At 42.9% G+C, this 18,787-nt stretch overlaps 1 protein-coding gene across 2 annotated transcripts in view; it reads left to right on the top strand.

Annotated features, from left to right (window-relative positions):
- Positions 1 to 213: 213 nt before the first annotated feature.
- The window catches only part of chrna7a (cholinergic receptor, nicotinic, alpha 7a (neuronal)), a 49,882-nt gene continuing 31,308 nt past the window's right edge, over positions 214 to 18,787 (top strand). The window contains exons 1-5 of one of the 2 annotated variants that reach the window (XM_034109179.2): positions 214 to 334; positions 3,191 to 3,330; positions 3,740 to 3,784; positions 5,728 to 5,837; positions 7,140 to 7,219. In XM_034109179.2, the coding sequence (XP_033965070.1) occupies positions 280 to 334; positions 3,191 to 3,330; positions 3,740 to 3,784; positions 5,728 to 5,837; positions 7,140 to 7,219 (430 nt within the window). In that variant the 5' untranslated portion in view covers positions 214 to 279. Of the gene's footprint in view, positions 335 to 3,190; positions 3,331 to 3,739; positions 3,785 to 5,727; positions 5,838 to 7,139; positions 7,220 to 18,787 lie in introns of those variants that run through there. The other variant, XM_071202041.1, reaches the window with a different exon arrangement.

Raw genomic sequence — 18,787 nt, 5'->3', positions numbered from 1 at the left:
TCAATCTGTGAGACAAACTGCTGTGGACAGATACTTGATGTTGCCTACCACAAATCATGGCTGTCCTGCCAAACAGCAGCTAGAAGGAGGAGTTATTTAATGCATCCATCCATCCACACACCCACCCCCCCCCCCCCCCCCCCACACACACACACACACACACACACACACACACACACACACACACACACACACACGATGTATTCTCCGGTTCCCGTCAGGTTCGGCTCAGAGACGGACTGAGGGATTAGTCTGTTCTCACTCCTCGCTCGGTTCAACATGGACTCAGTGCATTTTCTGCTATTCCTCGCAGTCAGCGCCTTCACTGTGAAAGGTAGGCTGTCAATGTGTGCTTCAATTGCAAATTAACTCTTTTTTTGGGACGTGTTGTTGTTGCGTTGCATGTTATTAATTCATCATAATCATAATTATATAGCTTAACTGTTGTGCCAAATACCGAGTTTAAGTGACATTAGAATCAGATATCCTTTATTCGTCTAACAATACATAAAAAGCACTACATTTACATCGTTAAAGCCAGTGCAGAGAAAAGACAAAACTGAGATGAGTAGAGTGACTTATTAAAAAAGAGTCAATTACACGTTAATACAAATATGATCAGATAAGTACACACCCATGATATCAATGAAGTATAAGCATTATAAAAAAGTAAGTGATCATATGAAAGTAATGATACAGCCAGTAAAATTATTATATTGTAAAAATAAATGTCTAATTGCATATGGTAGTGTTATTATCGTGATTAAATTGTATGTTTAAGCAAATTGTGTATAATGACCTCACTAGCACATTTAAATAAGACCTGGTAGAAAGTTTAATATAGAATGTTTTTTCAGCATGGAAATATCACACTAAGTTCATTTTTCATGGACTGTTTCTTTATTAAGACCAGAGTGAAGCTGTTCTTGTTGTGCCTCTCGCATTATGTTGCAAAACTTTTCCATTGCTGTGTATGAACCAGATCCCTGCCTGTGCTGTGAAAAGAAAACTAATCATAAGTCTGAATGAAATCACTCTCTGCAAATTAAAAAAAACTATTGGGAAAATAAATAAATCTTAAGAACCCTGTTCCTCAAATGGTTATTATCACACAAATTATTTAAGACATGCTGCGTCTCAGAATTTGGAAAATGTTCATCGACTCAGACTCTTCACTCTACACTTTATAGTTAATTGAGGCTTCCCCGAGAGTCTGAAGAGGCATACAGTATAAGTCGTTTTAGTGTCTGCTTGTGACGTGCATATCTAAATGTCCAGGCATATGTGGTACTTTAATCCCTTGCCCATCTCTTTGATATTATTAAGGCTGTTCAATCTGATATAAAGGTAGAAAGGCTTAACTTTTTTTTTTTATGACCACAAATCAGCAACATTATGTCAACAATGTCTCAGAAATGTTCCTTTTGTGGTCTGACAGCCAGTAATGTCCTAGATTGTGTGGCAGAAAAATCGTAGGACAAAAACACACATTGATGTCATCTTGCTAGACTTCATGATGAAATTTGATTACGGCTGGTGGGGTTCGGAGGGGGCAGCTACCGGGTTGGATAAAAGGCATAGTGTCATGGACAAAGACACACTTTCAGCTAATCTTTCAGTCTTTCTTTTATTTTATGAAATAACCGGATGCAACACAAGGCAGAGGAATGGGGAGAAGCCTACAGACAACAAGTTCTCTGCCAAATCATTGGGATAATGTGCTTCTCATAGGTAGTTTAGGATAATTGGGTTGTGGCCATTAGTGAAGTGAATAAATGCTGTAATGATGATGATGATGTAAAATGGGGGTGAAATGTTTCTTTGGCTCAAACTCATCGTTGAACATAAAGTATAATGGGTAACGCTTCCTCTTGCCCAACAACGACTTCACCCATGTTATATTCTTTGTTGAGTTTTGTGCTTATATTATCCAAATGTTTCGGATCATTTTTAACCCAAGATGAATCCTTCATTTTAATAAAGTTAACCATCTATTTCATTCCGTTGCATGCATAGACTGCCGTTTTTTGTTGTTGCTGTTTTGTAATTCTCTGTCAAAGTGTCTTTGAGTTTCCTGAAAAGCGCTATACAAGTCTCATTTAGTATTATTATTATTCCTGTGATAGCAACATATTTGCAATGTCCTCGTCAGAGTTATAGGTGTTCTTACAAACTTTCATAAATTACATTTTTATCCACTTTCTCTAACTCAGCAAAGTATTTTAGCCATTGTACTTTAATCAAACGCTTGTAGCCCCTCCCTCCATTGTATGACAGGGTAACATTGAATCTTTTTGCTTATTGAGTGTTTAACCGGTTTCCATCATCAGGGCTGACTGCAATGACAACCTCCCATGATCTACGACTTCACAACACCACCAAACTATTTTGTTATTGTTTTGAGTGAGAGGCCCATTGTGGCAAGTAGTAATGATCTAATGTTTAATTTGGGCTACCCTTATCACAACACATCTTACCTGCACAATAGCTGTCAAGTCCCACCCCCTGCTATAACACGTACAGTAACCCTGAACTATGAAAGCTTCACCCAATATATGGTTGGGAACTGTCAGGAATTTTGACTTAAACGCTAAATATCCTACAGGTTATGAAAGTATTCACCAAAATAAAATATTACACTAACAGCATACATACACTATAAAGACAAAAGTATTGGGACACTCCTCTTAATCATTGAATTCAGGTGTTTCATTCAGTCCCATTGCCATAGGTGTATACAATAAAGCACCTATGCAGTCTGCCTTTACAAACATTTGTGAAAGATTGGGCTGTAAAAAGCTCACTGAATTCGAACGTGGTATTGTAATAGGATGCCAACGTTGCAAAAAGTCAGTTTGTGAAATGTCTTCTCCCCTAGATATTCCACAATCAACTGTAAGTGGTATTATTGCAAAGTGGAAACGTTTAGGAACCACAGACACAGTCCAAATCTTGACCAGAAGAGTTGAAGCTGTTATAGCTGCTAAGGGGTGACCAACGTCATATTAATGCCCAAGAATTTGGAATGGGATGTCATAACAGCTCCTGTAGGTGTAAGGTGTAGGTGGTCCAATACTTCTGTCTATATAGTGTATGTGTTAGTGAAGTGTAGCACTCAGATACACTTAGTCCTTTTTTGTTAAGTAATTGTTAAGGTACATTACTGTCCTGGATTCTCTGTCTTTTGTAGTTGCTCTTCAGGGGGCAGAGCAGCACAGACTGTACCATGACCTGATGTCTAACTACAACCCACTGGTGAGACCAGTCGGCAATGACTCTCAGTCTCTCACTGTTCACTTCGGCTTAACCCTCAGGCAGATCATGGATGTGGTATGTTAATAATGACTCTTCACATATATCACTAAGCATACATATGGGCAAGGTGGTCTTATGCTTGTATAGAGATTGTTTCCTTTACTTCACAGCTAAAAATCAACACTCATATGTAATAATGTGCACTTCTCCAATATTAGTAAAGTCAAAACTAGCTGTATTTGTTTGTTTCCAATTATCTTCCATTCACATTCATTATTTTTGGCTCATTTAAGTCTAATGTGATCGTCTTTAGGTCCTAAATTCAAAGTTGAATTGCTTTACAGTTGTTGCAGCTTTACAGTCAATTCCTTCTCTGTACCCAAGGCTCTTAGAAATTATGATTCCTCCATTGTGAAAGTTAAATTGAGAGATACCTACAACGAAATATCTGAACAGTTAATATCACTTCATCATTTTTTAACAGGATGAGAAGAACCAGGTTTTGACAACCAACATTTGGCTACAACTGGTAAGCCTTTTCTCTTACAACTATAGAAACGTTTAGATTCACAACCTGATGGCCACATAGTGTACTTTTTAAATGATGAATCCATGCATTTTATACTTACCCTGTTTATGTTCACAACATTTTTTTAATCACGAGTACACCCTGCTGTTTTTTGGGGGGTTATGTGACAGACTATTTCTTTGAAGTCCTAACAGCTGCAACAAGACTTGTCAAATGAGGCATGTTATCCCCCAAAAAACACCCATTGTGGTTCTTACATGTCCATTCTTGTAATATTACAAAAAAAAATGTAAAATGTTAATCATTCATCTTTAGAGGTGCTGGTAGGTGAATGTCTTTACCTGTGGATAGAGCAATATCTATTTTTTCCTGTTTACAGTTTTTTTTCTAAGCTATAGCTAACCATGCTAGCTGTGGCCACATATTTGCTTTAGAGACTTGAAAGAAACATTGTAAATACACTGTAACTTAAACTTTAGCCTTTTAGCTGGTATTTGTTTGTGCATGTATACATAATGAATGTGCAGTTATTGCCAGATAGTTTTATTTACAAGTATTTTCCATTTCGCCACCCACAGATTCCTCACTTTCTCCTCCTTGAGATAGGGTGTATGAACGCAGCACACACATTTCCTCACAGCCGGTCCATTGTGTGACAGTGGCTCCCTGCTGCTGCACTGTCAGTAAGCTGTTTCAAGGCGGCTTGGTCTGCTTTAAATCACCCCGTCGAATCAGAGCAGCAGTCTCCCTCAATCTCTCTCACTCTCCACACCTCACCTCACACAATCGACTTTGGTACAAACACAAGATTACGCAGACAAAATTCGAAGCAGCATCTCTATAGGTGTCAAGATAGCATATGTTGCTTCTTAAAGATGTTTATCTCTGGAAGTCAATTTGTGCCATTAAAGATGGTTCTGTAAGGTTACAGAACCACACAGTACATGATCACATTGACAAATGATATCATTCTTTTAAATGTAATTGGTGTAGGCTAGCTAGTATGTCAAAAGTAGAAGCAGATGGTAAACATGGTTTGTGATTGAGTTTAGTATTTCTGTTAATAAGGGCAAAATGTACTTTATTATGAATTAACCAAATGATCCCTTCATATATTTTGCCCAGCCTTCATTTACGACTGACCTTTATATTTCTCCTTGCTAAGAACAGCCTTTATTTGAATTCCATGATGGTTTAAGTAAATTGAAAATAAATTATAAAGGATAAGCCAAAGCCTTTTTATAATAATGTACATGAGTGCAATGTTTTGGTAAAGGAGGTTCGCTTAGACAATGGGGTTTTCAGAGGAGGGCTAAATCCCAAATCCAATGAGAAAGAATGTGAAAGCTTTCTGTTTTTCAAAGAGTCAGACATGGTGAAAGATTCAGTATTTTACTTGTGTTTTAATGTACACACATTGTACAGTTTCACCTACTAAGGAGATTATGTTCTGTTTGATAATTTCAATGACACATATTAAAACAGTGACTTTGCTAATTAGTTTGAGATCCAAGTGTTATGCCTCTTCACTGCCTTGATATTCTGTGCACAAACTTAAATTCCACTAATGTGTCTAAATGTCAGCTGATGTTATAACCTGTAGCTCATTTATATGTATTGAAAATCACTCAAAGATGTACAGTATTACATATCCATTGCTTTGTGCTTCATACAGTTTGAATAGCATGTAATTGTGGAAAATCTAAATTCCCTCGTCAGAAGTTGCTGTACCTGACACAGAAATTGAACAAAATTCTTGTAGCATGTCATTGCATTATGTTACTCGTAGCTGCTGTCACATACATTTATATTACCCATTATAGTAGCTGTCGCTGCTGCTAGTACACACTAGTGGTACAGTGAATCCCAGGTTGAGCTTTCAGGCAAAGCTTTCCTAATCAGAGCCACATACAGGTCATGTTATATGTTTTTGCGTCCCGCAGTACTGGGATGATTTTTACCTGCAGTGGAATCCATCAGATTATCCAGGTGTGCCCAATGTGAGATTTCCTGACAATCTCATTTGGAAGCCAGACATCCTGCTGTATAACAGGTATGTATTGTAAGGAGCCATTGGCTTAGAGCTTCCCTGTAATTGGATATGCATGGTGTCGGACTCAGCATGCATGCATTGTCCTCTACACAATATAATGGGGAGGATCTCAGAGGAATTATGCTATTATGGATTATGCTCTATAATTAATAACAACCATTACAATGGCACTGGCTGTGATTCTTGCAGAGTAGAGATTACATTATTTTTCCTCAACATAAGGGAATCAATTGTGTCAATGTTATCTTGTGTTGAAGATGTGTCATTAAGAAACACATTAGGGCCTCATCAGAACAAAATCACAACAAATAAATACTATCCCTTTGAGTGCTTACATTTCACTCTACCTGAAACATGGTTATCTACCTTTGACTGCTTGATTTGTTATGTTTACTTCTCCTGATTTCTGTCAGCAGGACTTTAAGCTCTGTGAAGTTCCCCCTTTTGCTCTTGACATTTTTGCAGATGAAACTTCCCCACAGATGGAACGAACAGGCTTAGATTCCCTTTTTTCATTGTTTTAATGATCAAATCCCACAAATGAAGCAGGTGGCAACTCTAAAGTTAAAATGAGCGACTCATAACTGTTTTAGTCATTTATGCTATTTAGACGGATCCCTTGTGCAATCAAACCTGAAGATACACATAAGAGAAGCTCTAAGAAATTGAACATTTTCTTTTTTTATGTTGCCATAAAAAAGCATTTCGCAACTGTTTTTTTTCCTTTTACAATAAATCAAAAATGAAATACAGTAATACAACTTTAATCCACACCAGATTCTGATTATTCACCTTGTGTTCTGCATGAAATAAAAAGCCCTCAGAATAAAATAAATACAATCTATTCATGTGGCTAGACATGTCACTAATAAATGGCAAAGCACTTCATTTGTCATTGTCCCTCTGAGGAAAGCCTTCTTTTCAGAGTATTTTAATTAGATACTGCTCAAAGTTAGTCTTTTTCACTTTCAACTTCAGCTCAACCATGCTTTAAGCTCTTGGGAGTTTATTTAGGAGAAGTGAATCAGGGGGAGAATCTGAATTCTGAATAACCATCTCCAGGGACATGTTGTTGACTCCTCGTGTACCTGCTGCTGCTATAATGAGATAGAAAAATATACATAACCAAATATCTTCTGCTCGCTGTGTGTGGCTCATCCAAATTAGTTTTGCATCTTCATGATTAAAACTGGGTCTCTCAATGGTTACATCACTGTTTGAATTTATTAAAATGTTTTCCACTGAAGCTGCACTTTGGTTAACGCCGCAGTAAAAACTGATGTAGCTGTATGTTGTCCACAGTGCTGATGAAAGATTTGATGCTACGTTTCACACCAACATTTTGGTCAACTCCTCAGGCACCTGTTCCTACCTACCTCCAGGTAAGAGCTATTAAATCAGTCCTGACAGGTCAGTAAAAACAGATGAAAGAAAGATTCCAAATTGTAAGACTTGCTACTTGTTTTAGGAAACACATCAGACTTATATAATGGCGCTTTTCCACTGCAGGACCTAGCACGGCTTAGTACGGTATGGTTAGGCAGGCCTTGGTAGGCCAGGCTCACTTTCAACCCGGTATCACGGCAAGATGTGAACATGTGACGATTTACCATGCTGCGAGATGTGAAGATGTCACAATTTCGTCCCTTCAAATGTGACAGTTACACGGTATTGTTAACCAGTGGAGAAATACCCTGAAATGCCAAGCAAATGCTACCCCGACGGTCGGTTGTTATTGTCAATATTAATATAATTTAATTTTTTAATAGTCACACTCGATTACGCCAATTTTCTTGTTGCCCCAGCTGGTCGACACCTCTTTTAGCAGAAACAAAGGCTACATTAATGTATTAAATCGATATTAATCCATGCGTGTGGATGTGGAATTAACGGACGTGACGTTGTGCGATTGCGTTGCCAGGCAGCGGTTCATGTTAATTTACAAACTCTTGAACTACAACCGTAGTTATATTTAAAAACATATTAGAAGGCCTCACGAAATACTTTAATGTAAATTTAAATGTGAAGGAATGTGTGTATAGGAAAATACATCCGTCATAAACTAAACCGGAAACAGACGTAGGCAAGATCCTCAGCTCGATGATTGGATGGTTTAGCCGCAATGCACGCTGGGATTTGGTGTTTATGCGATGTGAAATCCGAAAACATTTTTTAAAAATAAAATAATACTTTATTCCAAGTGTGCTTGCTTTTCTCTTTGAAAGTCATCACATAACAGCATTGTAATACACGGTTACATATCTGCCGTAGTTCTCCATTTATAGAGCCCTGATGAGAAGACTTCTAGACAAACAGGAAGAACTGCCGCCAAAACTGAAAACGTGAATCATAAATATATAAGCAATTAAACAACATCTTACTTTTCTTTTCACACAATACGTCTCCTTGCAGTATCAACACTAATTCTGCTGACTTTTATATTTGATCCAATTGGTAGATAGGTTATATTTACACCATAACGGTGCACAGCTGATAGAAAGGGACACCTGGTGGTTAAAGCACGTTATTGAATTTTATTATTTTTCTCAAAAATTAAACCATCAATAGCAAAAACAGAATCAACTGTCATTAGTAAACCACTCAAATAAAAAGATCATAAGTGGTTTTGTTTTACATATATTTTAAGGATAATAATAGCAATGTAACACTGTCTATGACACTTATAACACTTTATTAACCAGTGTCCATGTGAAGTTATCGTCATCTCTCGGCGTGAAAACAGTATTTCCCGTGTCGGCGTTTTCATAGTAACGTGGTTGCTAGGGACGCAGCTAGTGCTGCGTACCTGGACTCACATGCAGGTTCAGGTCCGGACTCAAGTCCAGAGGTTCAGGTCCGGACTTATTAGTCCGGACCTGAACCCATGGCTTGTGTCAAGTTGTGTGAGTAACTAAAGTGAACTTATTGTGAGCTAATTATCAATTGAAAATTAACTCATAATCAACTCAAATTCAAACTCATCAGGTTTATTGTGCTCCCTTCCAACTTGTGTCTACATTTCTCTACAAAGTACAAATGTAAAAAAAAAACTTTTTGCCACTTAGTCTACAAATGACTTATGACAGCAACTACAGTACTACAAAGTTCAAACATTTATTTCATTTACCAAACTAAAGTAACCAAACAGTCCCTGAGCTGACTGAGCCTATATCCCTAAAACGTTGCTGAAAGTGTGAGAGTGTAGAGTAGACTATACACATTACACTGTTACACACCTACTATACAGTATACACTGTAGTGACTGTACAGTCAGTGTACTGTACTGTCTGTACACCATGTATTTTCTACAACTCTACATGTGTACATTATACAGTACATACTACATACATAGTGATGTACATACATACTGTTAGAAATTAAAATCAATGTTGATATGGCGTAATTTTGAATTAAATACACTAATTAATTTAAATCAGTTTTATTCTGAAAAAAACGGAAGTTCACACTATTAACTTAATACTTTTTGTTGACAGAGTCACATGTATAGCAATAAACTGGACATGACGACGAGGTCTTCTTTAGCCTTAACTGGCGTGGTTTATTTTCATATGTGCATTGCACCACTTGACCTGCTCTCCATGAGAGCTAGAGAGAGAAAGATAGAAGGGGAGGGAACAATCCCTTATACCTGTTACCTGACGTCAGCTACAATAGCTGCGCCTCCTTACGCCTATAGCACCCTCTTACTGTGGAACAGTTACGGCCCGTCTACACTACAGCGTCGACAGCGTCGAAAGCTCCAATCTGCCCATTCACTTTCAATGGGGTGACGTCACGTAGCCGCGCTTTTTCGCCGAACTGAATTGTGGGTAGCAGAGCGGTCCGTCTCAGGCATCTCAGGTTTTCGCCTGTTTGGGGAGTTTATATATATATATTGCTCCCATAAAATCCCCGGGGTTTTTTGCTTTGTATGTCGGGGGTGGGAGATTCATGTGATTGGTTGTTGGTCGTGTTGCTTGAATAAAATCCCCAAGCTCCAGACACGCCCAGCTCCAAGCTATTATTCCCCCCGGGGATTTTATGCGAGCAATATATATATAAACTCCCCAAACAGGCGAAAACCTACCAGTTTCCCCCACTGTCTCTGTCACCTCCCTCCATGCCTGGTTCCTCCGGTTTGTATCCCGGTAGGTGAAGAGGGTCTGGTCATACAAAACCGGGTGATTCGCTACGGCGATAGTTAGTTTCTCCTCCGACTTTTTTTGAAATATAGAAATGAACGGCGGGATATCTCTCCCAGCTTAGACGCGGTTTGATTGGCTACGGCTTCAGCTGTCAGATTTTGGGAAACGGGATTTGATTGGCTGGCGCTGGCTACTCCGGCGTCCAGGCGACAGAAGTTGAACATTGTTCAACTTCTGTCGCCTGAGACGCCTGAGACGTCTCGCTCTGCTACCCACAATTCAGTTCGGCGAAAAAGCACGGCTACGTGATGTCACCCCATTGAAAGTGAATGGGCAGATTGGAGCAGATTGGAGCTTTCGACGCTGTCGACGCTGTAGTGTAGACGGGCCGTTATAGTGCAGTTACATGCAGACATATTAATACTTACACTTAACACTCCCACTTATGAATGACGTGTATACTGTACAACTTTTCCAAGAAAAATAACAGTTCAAAACATCAAAAGAACATGGCAGTCAATATTACATAATAGGCAATATTTTACACACCAACATGACCCCTGCAAATGTGTTCGATTTCAGTTTGGAGACAGGCTTGATCATAGCGTCTGCAACCATGTCATCTGTAGGACAGTAAACCAGTGTCATCTTTTCTTCTCTGATGACAGATCTAATGAAGTGATATTTTATATCCATATGTTTACACCTCTGTCGGCACACAGGGTTTCTGGCAAGTGCAATGGTTCCCTGGTTGTCTTCATAAACAACAGTTTTCTTATATACATAGGTATCCATTCCTTCGAGCAGTTGTTCCAGATAAATACATTCCTGTATTGTCAGGATCTTTTCCACATATCTCTTCTGGGATAATTTTACACAACTGGCAGACTGTTCGAAGTCCATGCCTAGAACATGTTTTAACCTGCCCAGGTCCTTCATCTTGAATCTGGTGGAGAGCATACCTTTCACCTGCTCTAGGTTTCTAGTGTTGTCTGCTGCGATGATCAAATCATCCACCCAAATCACAATTATCACTTTTCCTGACTCTTTTGACTCCTTTGTGTAAACACAGGGGTCGACTGGGTTCTGTATGAAGTGGTCTTCAATTAGACATGTATGAAGCATCTCGTTCCAATTTCGCCCAGACTGTTTCAGGCCGTAAATGGATTTTTCTAGCTTGCACACTAGCTTCTCTCCTTTCTTCTCGTAACCTTCAGGTTGTTCCATATATATGTCCCTATCAATGGGTGCGTGCAGGTAGGCTGTCTTCACATCCATCTGGTGTAAAAATCAAGTCGTCTTCGGCTGCCTTCTGCATAACTAGCCGTACACTGGTCAGATTAGCTGTCGGGGAGAATGTCTCACCGTTGTCTATTCCTTCCCTCTGACTGTAGCCTTTAGCTAAAAACCTGGCCTTGTACCTGTCGTGCCCTTCAATACCCTCCTTGATTGAGTACACCCACTTGCCTCCCACTGTCTGTCTACCCTCGGGTAACTTTGTTAGAGTAAAAGTATGATTGTCCTCCAGAGACCTCATCTCCTCATCCATCGCTCTCTCCCATTTTCCGGACTCAGGGGATATCATGGCCTCTTTAAAGGTCTGAGGTAGACCACTCACTACTCTGTAGCAGTAATCTATGCTAGTAAGTGTACTGTCATCCTCGTCACTTTCTCTCTGGGCATAGTCTTTCAGATACTTTGGGGGTTTATGTTCCCGGGGGGGATATCTCCCACTGCATGAGGCACGTGACGTCACCCTAGGGCAGCGTTTTTTTTTTAACTTTTTTTTTCACATTTATTTATTATTTATACACTGGTGGAATATCAAAACAACAGCCCGCCCGGGGTGCAAAACGTATCAATGAAAAGCGACCCTCTACCACACAAAACAACACCTGTAGATAACCCAATTTGTGTTCTTTGAAATTGAAAAGGATATTGCATTGTGTTTGTTACTTTCGTTGCAGTTGTATGTCTTAAGTGTAATTTGGCATTCTTTTATTTTGAAGGCAAGTTTACGCTGTTGACAGTTGTTGTTGCTATGGAAACAAGAAACGTTTCACAGCGGGCGGAACTTGTCATAAAGTCCGCGATAATAAAGCCCACCCATTTAGAGGGAAGATATGATTGGTCAATTGTACTGTCATTTGACATTACTCTCGTTCAGTTACTATAGCTGGCCCTCTGTGAATTCATAGCTGGACTTCCAATCAGCTCCTGTCTTCATAGACTTGCAGAGGAGCTTCTTTCATTTAACCCTTCACATTCAAACAGAAACTGAATAGGCAGATTCAAAGGATTTATTTCTTTGGAAATGTTATTTTAAATACAATTTAATCAAGTTATTTTTGGTAAAACTATTGACAAATATTACTAAAAACATATTTAAAAAAAATATATAAAGAAAAATATAATTTGTTTTAATGTTTTTAAATATTATTTTGTAGAATATCTTAGGTCCTCAGAGACAGGCTCGCCACTGGTAAACATCTCTCATACAGTACACACGTGTGAAACGCTCTCACAGACACACACAACAGCGTTGCAGTCGGGAAGAAAAGCAATGTAGAGCGAGAGAGCAAGAGAGAGAGCACACCTTTATCTATTTAATAAAGTTGTACAAAATAAAGTAAGAAATCATTCCAATGTGTACTATAGGACAGTAAAAAGTTTAAAAGGGGAGTGATTAGTCAAATATGCATAAATAAAAAGAAAGAATGCTAACTAGGTAACATAAGATAAGAATAAACAAGTTTAAATGATTTGTTGTGATCATATTCTAAAGATGTTTGGATTATTGAAAAGTATACAGCTCCCTTTCATCTGAGTGTTGAGAGCTGTATCCATAAATTCATGTTGGACTCAAAGTAGGGCTGCTCGATTATGGCAAAAATCATAATCTCGATTATTTGGGTCAATAATTGATATCACGATTATTAAAAACGATTAACCATTTACTTTGAAAAACATCAATTTATTGAAGAAAATAATTTGAAAAGTATGTTTTTAACAGTTGATTACCCTGAACTTTAAGTATAATTCAACTGAAAAACCTATTTAAAAAATATATAAAATCGTTTTATTTCGATTATGTTGTTTTCATAATTGTTGCAAGCCAATCGTAATTGCGATTAAAATACGATTTAATTGAGCAGCCCTAGCTCAAAGTGCACCAGATTGATGCATTCAACTTCAACATTTAAAAAAAATCTTCCTGGGGGTGCATGCCCCCGGACCCTCGAGGATGTGACGTCCACCACCAAATAAAGCAGGTTAAAATAATTAAATTGCATACATTTTATTTTAGTAAACACTGAAAACGGGTCCCACAGACCCAAACAGCACTCAAAGGTTAAAGGTAGCATATAATAATGTTAAAATGTGCTAAATATATACACTGCAAAAAAACAAAAAAGAGGAGTAAAAGTAGCTCACGACTTGTTTTATTTTTTGAAAGTAACCCTCATCCTAAAAAAAGTTGGAGACCCCTGTTATAGAACAATACATTTGACAATTTTAAGCTTGGCCTACCATTTTATTGGAGCGATGAGGAACAGGTGGGGCTTGAAAAGGCCCACCTGTTCAAAGTGGGGAATGACAGAAAAAGTTTGAGAACCACTGCCCTAGGGTGCTTCTCGCCATCATCCTCCGGTGGCTGTTGACAGTCTGTCTGCATGTCTGTGCTCAGTACACTAGGCTGTGGCGTCTCTTTTTTCTCACACCCTACTCTGGAGTCCAGCTCTGGCTCCTGTGTCTGTGTCTCGTTCTCACATGTTGTCTTTGTGACAAACTTTACTAACCTGTGCTTTTGCACTTTCCCCTTACCGGGATAATAGACTAGAAAAGCGGGGCTGTCCTTGTCATGCCCTACAAAAAGTCCTTTCTCACACCTGGACTTGAGTTCTCATTCATAACACTCCGTTCGATGTCTCACTATGGGATGCGCCTCATCGCGGAGCAAACAGAAGCATCAATCTCATTACGCCAATCCTGATTGGCTGGTGATCTTGACGTCAACGTCAGGGGAAATCACCCCCTATAAGTAGCTTGCGCTACGACGCATGCGTCATTCAAACACCTCTTCTCGCTTCAGAGCACATCTTGAACGGTAGCCGGGCTAGCTTAACACAGACTGAACCCAAAGCTAATTTTCGGTCGACGGGCGTTAGCCGGCTACCCTATTCTCTCACAGAAGAAGTACTATAGTCAACCTCGCCGAATTCTTCCTCCGGAAGTAAGGTAAGATTTTGACTTGCAAGTTAGCAACACACCAGTTGCTAGCTTGTGCTTTTTTACCTCACTGCCGACACCATGGTAGCGAGGACGTTTTTTATTCTTTTTTCTTCCCCGGAGGATAAAAGGATTTAAAGAATATTGCCACACCAGGTAATATTCTTTGAGAGGAAAGGACCCACACTACCTTTTTTCTCCGGATAAAGGACAGTTTGGGACACTTTTCTCGACATACCTGTAAGAGCGGGTCCTCTCCATGGACGCCTCTCTCCCTCACACCAGAGGAGTCAGGGACTCGAAGGCTTGGTTCTGCGACTGCGGGTTGAAGATAGCAGGCACAGACTCACACCAGGTCTGCTCGTCCTGCCTCGGGCTGGAACACGCCCAGGAGGCTATCGACGACCCCGGCTCGTGCGGGCATTGTGCCCACCTCACCATAAAGAGCCTTCGCCGACGGTTAGCACGACAAGCTAGCCTGTCAGGACAGGATCCCCTCATGTCCACTGGTTGGCCGGCTGGCAACCAAGACACGGGGGCGTCCGCCGCAGAGACTGAGTCCCTCGCCTTCACGGCCTGGGGCTCATCAACCGCGGCAGCCGCGGAACCGGTTTCCCGCGCCATATCAGGCCGGGTCCCGGTGGCAGCAAAGGATGCGGGAACGGGACCCCACGCTATACCAAGCTGGGGCTCCCGACTGGACCTCACCATGGTTTCAACCGCGGAGGATGTCCTAGAATTGAATTACATGGAGGACGAAGAGGATGCCTCTGAGTTCCTCCTGTCTGATTCGGACGAGCAAGAAGACGACGTCTTCATGTCACCAGCTCAGGCTGCAAAGCCTGGAGCGATGGCTGCTCTCGGGCGATGGCACACCAGCTTCGCCCTGTCTCAGTATGGACCTACAAGCCGTGTGTCAACGTGCTGCGGCCAGACTAGACATCCCGTGGCCAAGGAGACCTCCAGGTCCCGTTACGAGGGAAAACTGTTTTTCCAAACAACGAGGACAAAGAGGCAACTCCTCCTGGTCTTCCCGGAGATGTTGGATGAGGTGTCGGTCTCGTGGAGAGACCGGCCCTTTAGCAACAACGCCCCAATCCAGGGAGCCTCCTCCCTTGACTGTGACGGTATGGAGAGGCTCGGCCTGCTCCACATACCGCCTATGGAACTGCTGGTGGCAGCCCACCTCCTATCGAGGATGGGCCCGTCACCGAGCAGGAACCCCACACTGCCAGCAAAAACAGACCGATTCCAGTCGACCATGACGGAACGGGCCTACAAAGCTGCAGCATTGTCTGCCAGAGCTCTGAACGTTTCCTCGATGCTAACCGCGTACCAAGCGGAGCTCTGTGAGGATCTGTCGAGCGATTCTGGACCGGCCACTCTGGACGAGATAGCCGCGGTCACAGGCATTTGTCTCCGTGTCCAACGCTGCGCCGTCCAGGCCACGGGCAAAGTGATGGGGATCATGGTGGTGCAGGAAAGAGCTAGATGGCTCAACCTCACCAACCTCCCGGACCGGGAAAAATAAGATGTGCTGGATATGCCCATCGTTCCAGAGGGAATTTTCGGCTCCGCTCTCGCTTCCATGCAGAGGAGGTGCGAGTCGAAAAAGAAGGAAGACGAGGCCCTCCACCTCTGTCTCCCTCGAAGGGTCCAGCCGCTGCCGCCGCAACAGCGACCCTTCGCCCAAGCTGCTCCGAACCCTGCTGGATCTAGAGTACCAGATCAGCAGAGGTCGCAGCCCGCCCCGAGTCCCCAGCCCAGGCAGGAGATGAGGGCGAGTTGGTCTAGAAAATCTCCGGTCCCGGCTGCAGCCCAGGCGCAGCCAACCCAGAATTTCGGCCAGCAATCAAGGAGGAAGAAGCGAGCGGCATGACAGCCCCTCCTTCTCCCCTCTGTGACAGAGCTGGAAGTTCCTTCTCCAGCTCGAATTGTGTTCCCGCTGCCTCGAGAGATGCCTCAACGCCATCCTCAAGTCCGCACAAAACACATGTCACATCATTATTGTTTGAATAAACCATTTTTCGCTGACGCATCCAGGCTTCGGCCAAGGGCGCAGCTCAAAAAAAATGAAAAGAAAAGCAATAAACAGTCCGTTAACCATAAATCCCCTTCTAAGAGCAGCTACGGCCTCTCTCAAAAGGCGGATAATAAACGGGTCTGTGAAGGCACCACCGCCACGCGCATGCGCAGTGCCGGTTGGGGCTTTAAGGGCCCCACCGCCACGTGCGCACGCAGTGCCGACTAGAGCTGTAAAGAACGGCCCGTCAATTCTTTCTCTTTCGAGAGCAGCTACGGCATCTCTCAAAGGACGGATTATTGACGGGTCCGTGAAGCCACCGCCACGTGCGTGCGCAGTAACGGTGGGGACTGTTGAAATGGGGTACCACCGTGTTCAGACACTAGAGGGCCCCATGACACAACAAACAGAGTCTCAGAGGGTAAGAGACGTGACATCTCCGCTGGCTCTAAGGAGCACACAGGGGAAGATGCTCACAACATCTGCTTGGGTTTTCAAGACAGTAACACGGGGTTACAGACTCCAAATCGCTGTCACCCCCCCTCGTTTCTCGGGCATTTTGTATTCACAAGCCCGAGGAGAGTCAGCCCATATTCTAGAGAGAGAGATCCTCTCACTTCTAGAAAAGGGAGCTATATCTGTTGTACCTGCCGAGCAGAGTCAGAGTGGTTTTTATTCCAAGTACTTCCTCGTCCCCAAACGAGGAGGGAACGGAATCCGGCCAATACTGGATTTGAGGGTTCTGAACAGATATCTAAAAATATATAAATTCAGAATGCTCACTCACACATCTCTGCTGCGTCTCGTGCGACAAGATGATTGGTTTACATCAGTCGACCTGAAAGATGCGTATTTCCACATCCCAGTATATTATCCACACAGGAAATATCTGAGATTCGCATTTCAGGGGATCTGTTACGAATACAGAGTACTCCCCTTCGGTCTGTCTCAGTCCAAGAGTGTTTGTACGATGTACGGAAGCCGCGATAGCCCCGTTAAGACAACAGGGTATTCGCTTGGCGACCTACCTGGACGACTGGCTGCTTCTCGCACAGTCGGAGCAGGAGGCTATTACGCAGACAAATGTTCTCGTAAAGCACCTGCTCAACCTGGGGTTCATAATAAACACAGAGAAGAGCATGTTGTGCCCCGCGCAGACTATACTCTTCCTGGGTTTACACCTGAACTCGGTGCCCTTTTCAGTTCGCCTGTCAGCGGAAAGAGTGAAAGCTTTCAGAGCTTGTCTCGCTTTATTCCAGCGTCGCAAACATGTTCTCTTCAGAACATGCCTGCGGTTGATGGGGCTCATGGCGTCAGCCATCCTGGTCGTACGACTAGGACGCTTACACATGAGGGAGTTTCAGCGCTGGGTAGCCGCCTTAAAACTAAACCCCGCGCGTCATGGCGCGCGGAGGGTAATGGTTACTGTGAAATGCGTAACGGCACTGCGCCACTGGCTGCACCCGACTTTTCTAGTACGGGGCGTGCCTATGGGTGCTGTCCTTTCACGAAGGGTGGTCACCACAGACGCATGTCTGACAGGTTGGGGAGGTATTTATGAAGGCTGCCCGGTGAGGGGTCTCTGGAGCAGAGACCTCCAGCGGGCACACATAAATTACCTGGAGCTTTTAGCGGTGTGCCTCACCCTAAAGCACTTCCTGCCTTTTCTCAGAGGACACCATGTCCTCGTGAGGACAGACAATCCGACGACAATATCGTATATAAACCGCCAAGGGGGTTTGCGTTCTCTCCAGTTACACATGCTGGCACGCAAACTGATCCTATGGAGCAGCGGGCGTCTCCTCTCCCTGAGAGCGACGCACGTACCGGGTGTGTCGAACCTCGGGGCACATCTGCTGTCCAGAGGTACACCACTTTACGCAGACTGGACTCTACATCCAAGGATTGTGAGCCAGCTGTGGGTGCGTTATGGCAGAGCCACGGTGGACCTGTTCGCATCAAGAGAAAATGCTCAGTGTCAGCTGTTCTTTTCGATGCGCGACCTAAACGCACCATTAGGCGTGGACGCACTCGCACACGTTTGGCCTTCGGGCCTTCTGTACGCGTTCCCACCCTTGGCTCCGATTCCCCAAACTCTGGCAAGAGTGAGGGAACAACGCCACACACTTATCCTGATAGCTCCGCACTGGCCCGCTATGTACTGGCTGGCGGAGATTTATCAGCTGCTGTGCGGGCAGCCATGGCAGCTCCCACTACACAGGGGCATACTATCCCAGGCGGGGGGTGAGATTTTTCACCCACACCCAGAGCGCTTGGCCTTATGGGCCTGGCCCGTGAGTGGTACAACCTGAATATAGTGAGACTCCCTCATAGGGTGTTAACACTATTCAGAGTGCGAGAGATTCCTACACCAGGTCTCTCTGACATAGTGCTGTTACTGACCCTGGTTTCCGCCAGGCGAGCCAGTAATGTTTTCAGACACTGTCTGTACATGTACCCAATGGATATTGAGACATTTCCTCAGCCGCTGGGTCCCTACGGGGAACAGCAGCGGGATTTGCTGTGTCCAGTTTGTGCTTACACACCTGTAT

Source organism: Pseudochaenichthys georgianus, chromosome 3 (assembly GCF_902827115.2).
Source record: "Pseudochaenichthys georgianus chromosome 3, fPseGeo1.2, whole genome shotgun sequence".
Classification (NCBI taxonomy): Eukaryota; Metazoa; Chordata; class Actinopteri; order Perciformes; family Channichthyidae; genus Pseudochaenichthys; species Pseudochaenichthys georgianus.
Note: the sequence above shows the minus strand (reverse complement) of the source record. Positions and strands in the feature narration are given on the sequence as shown.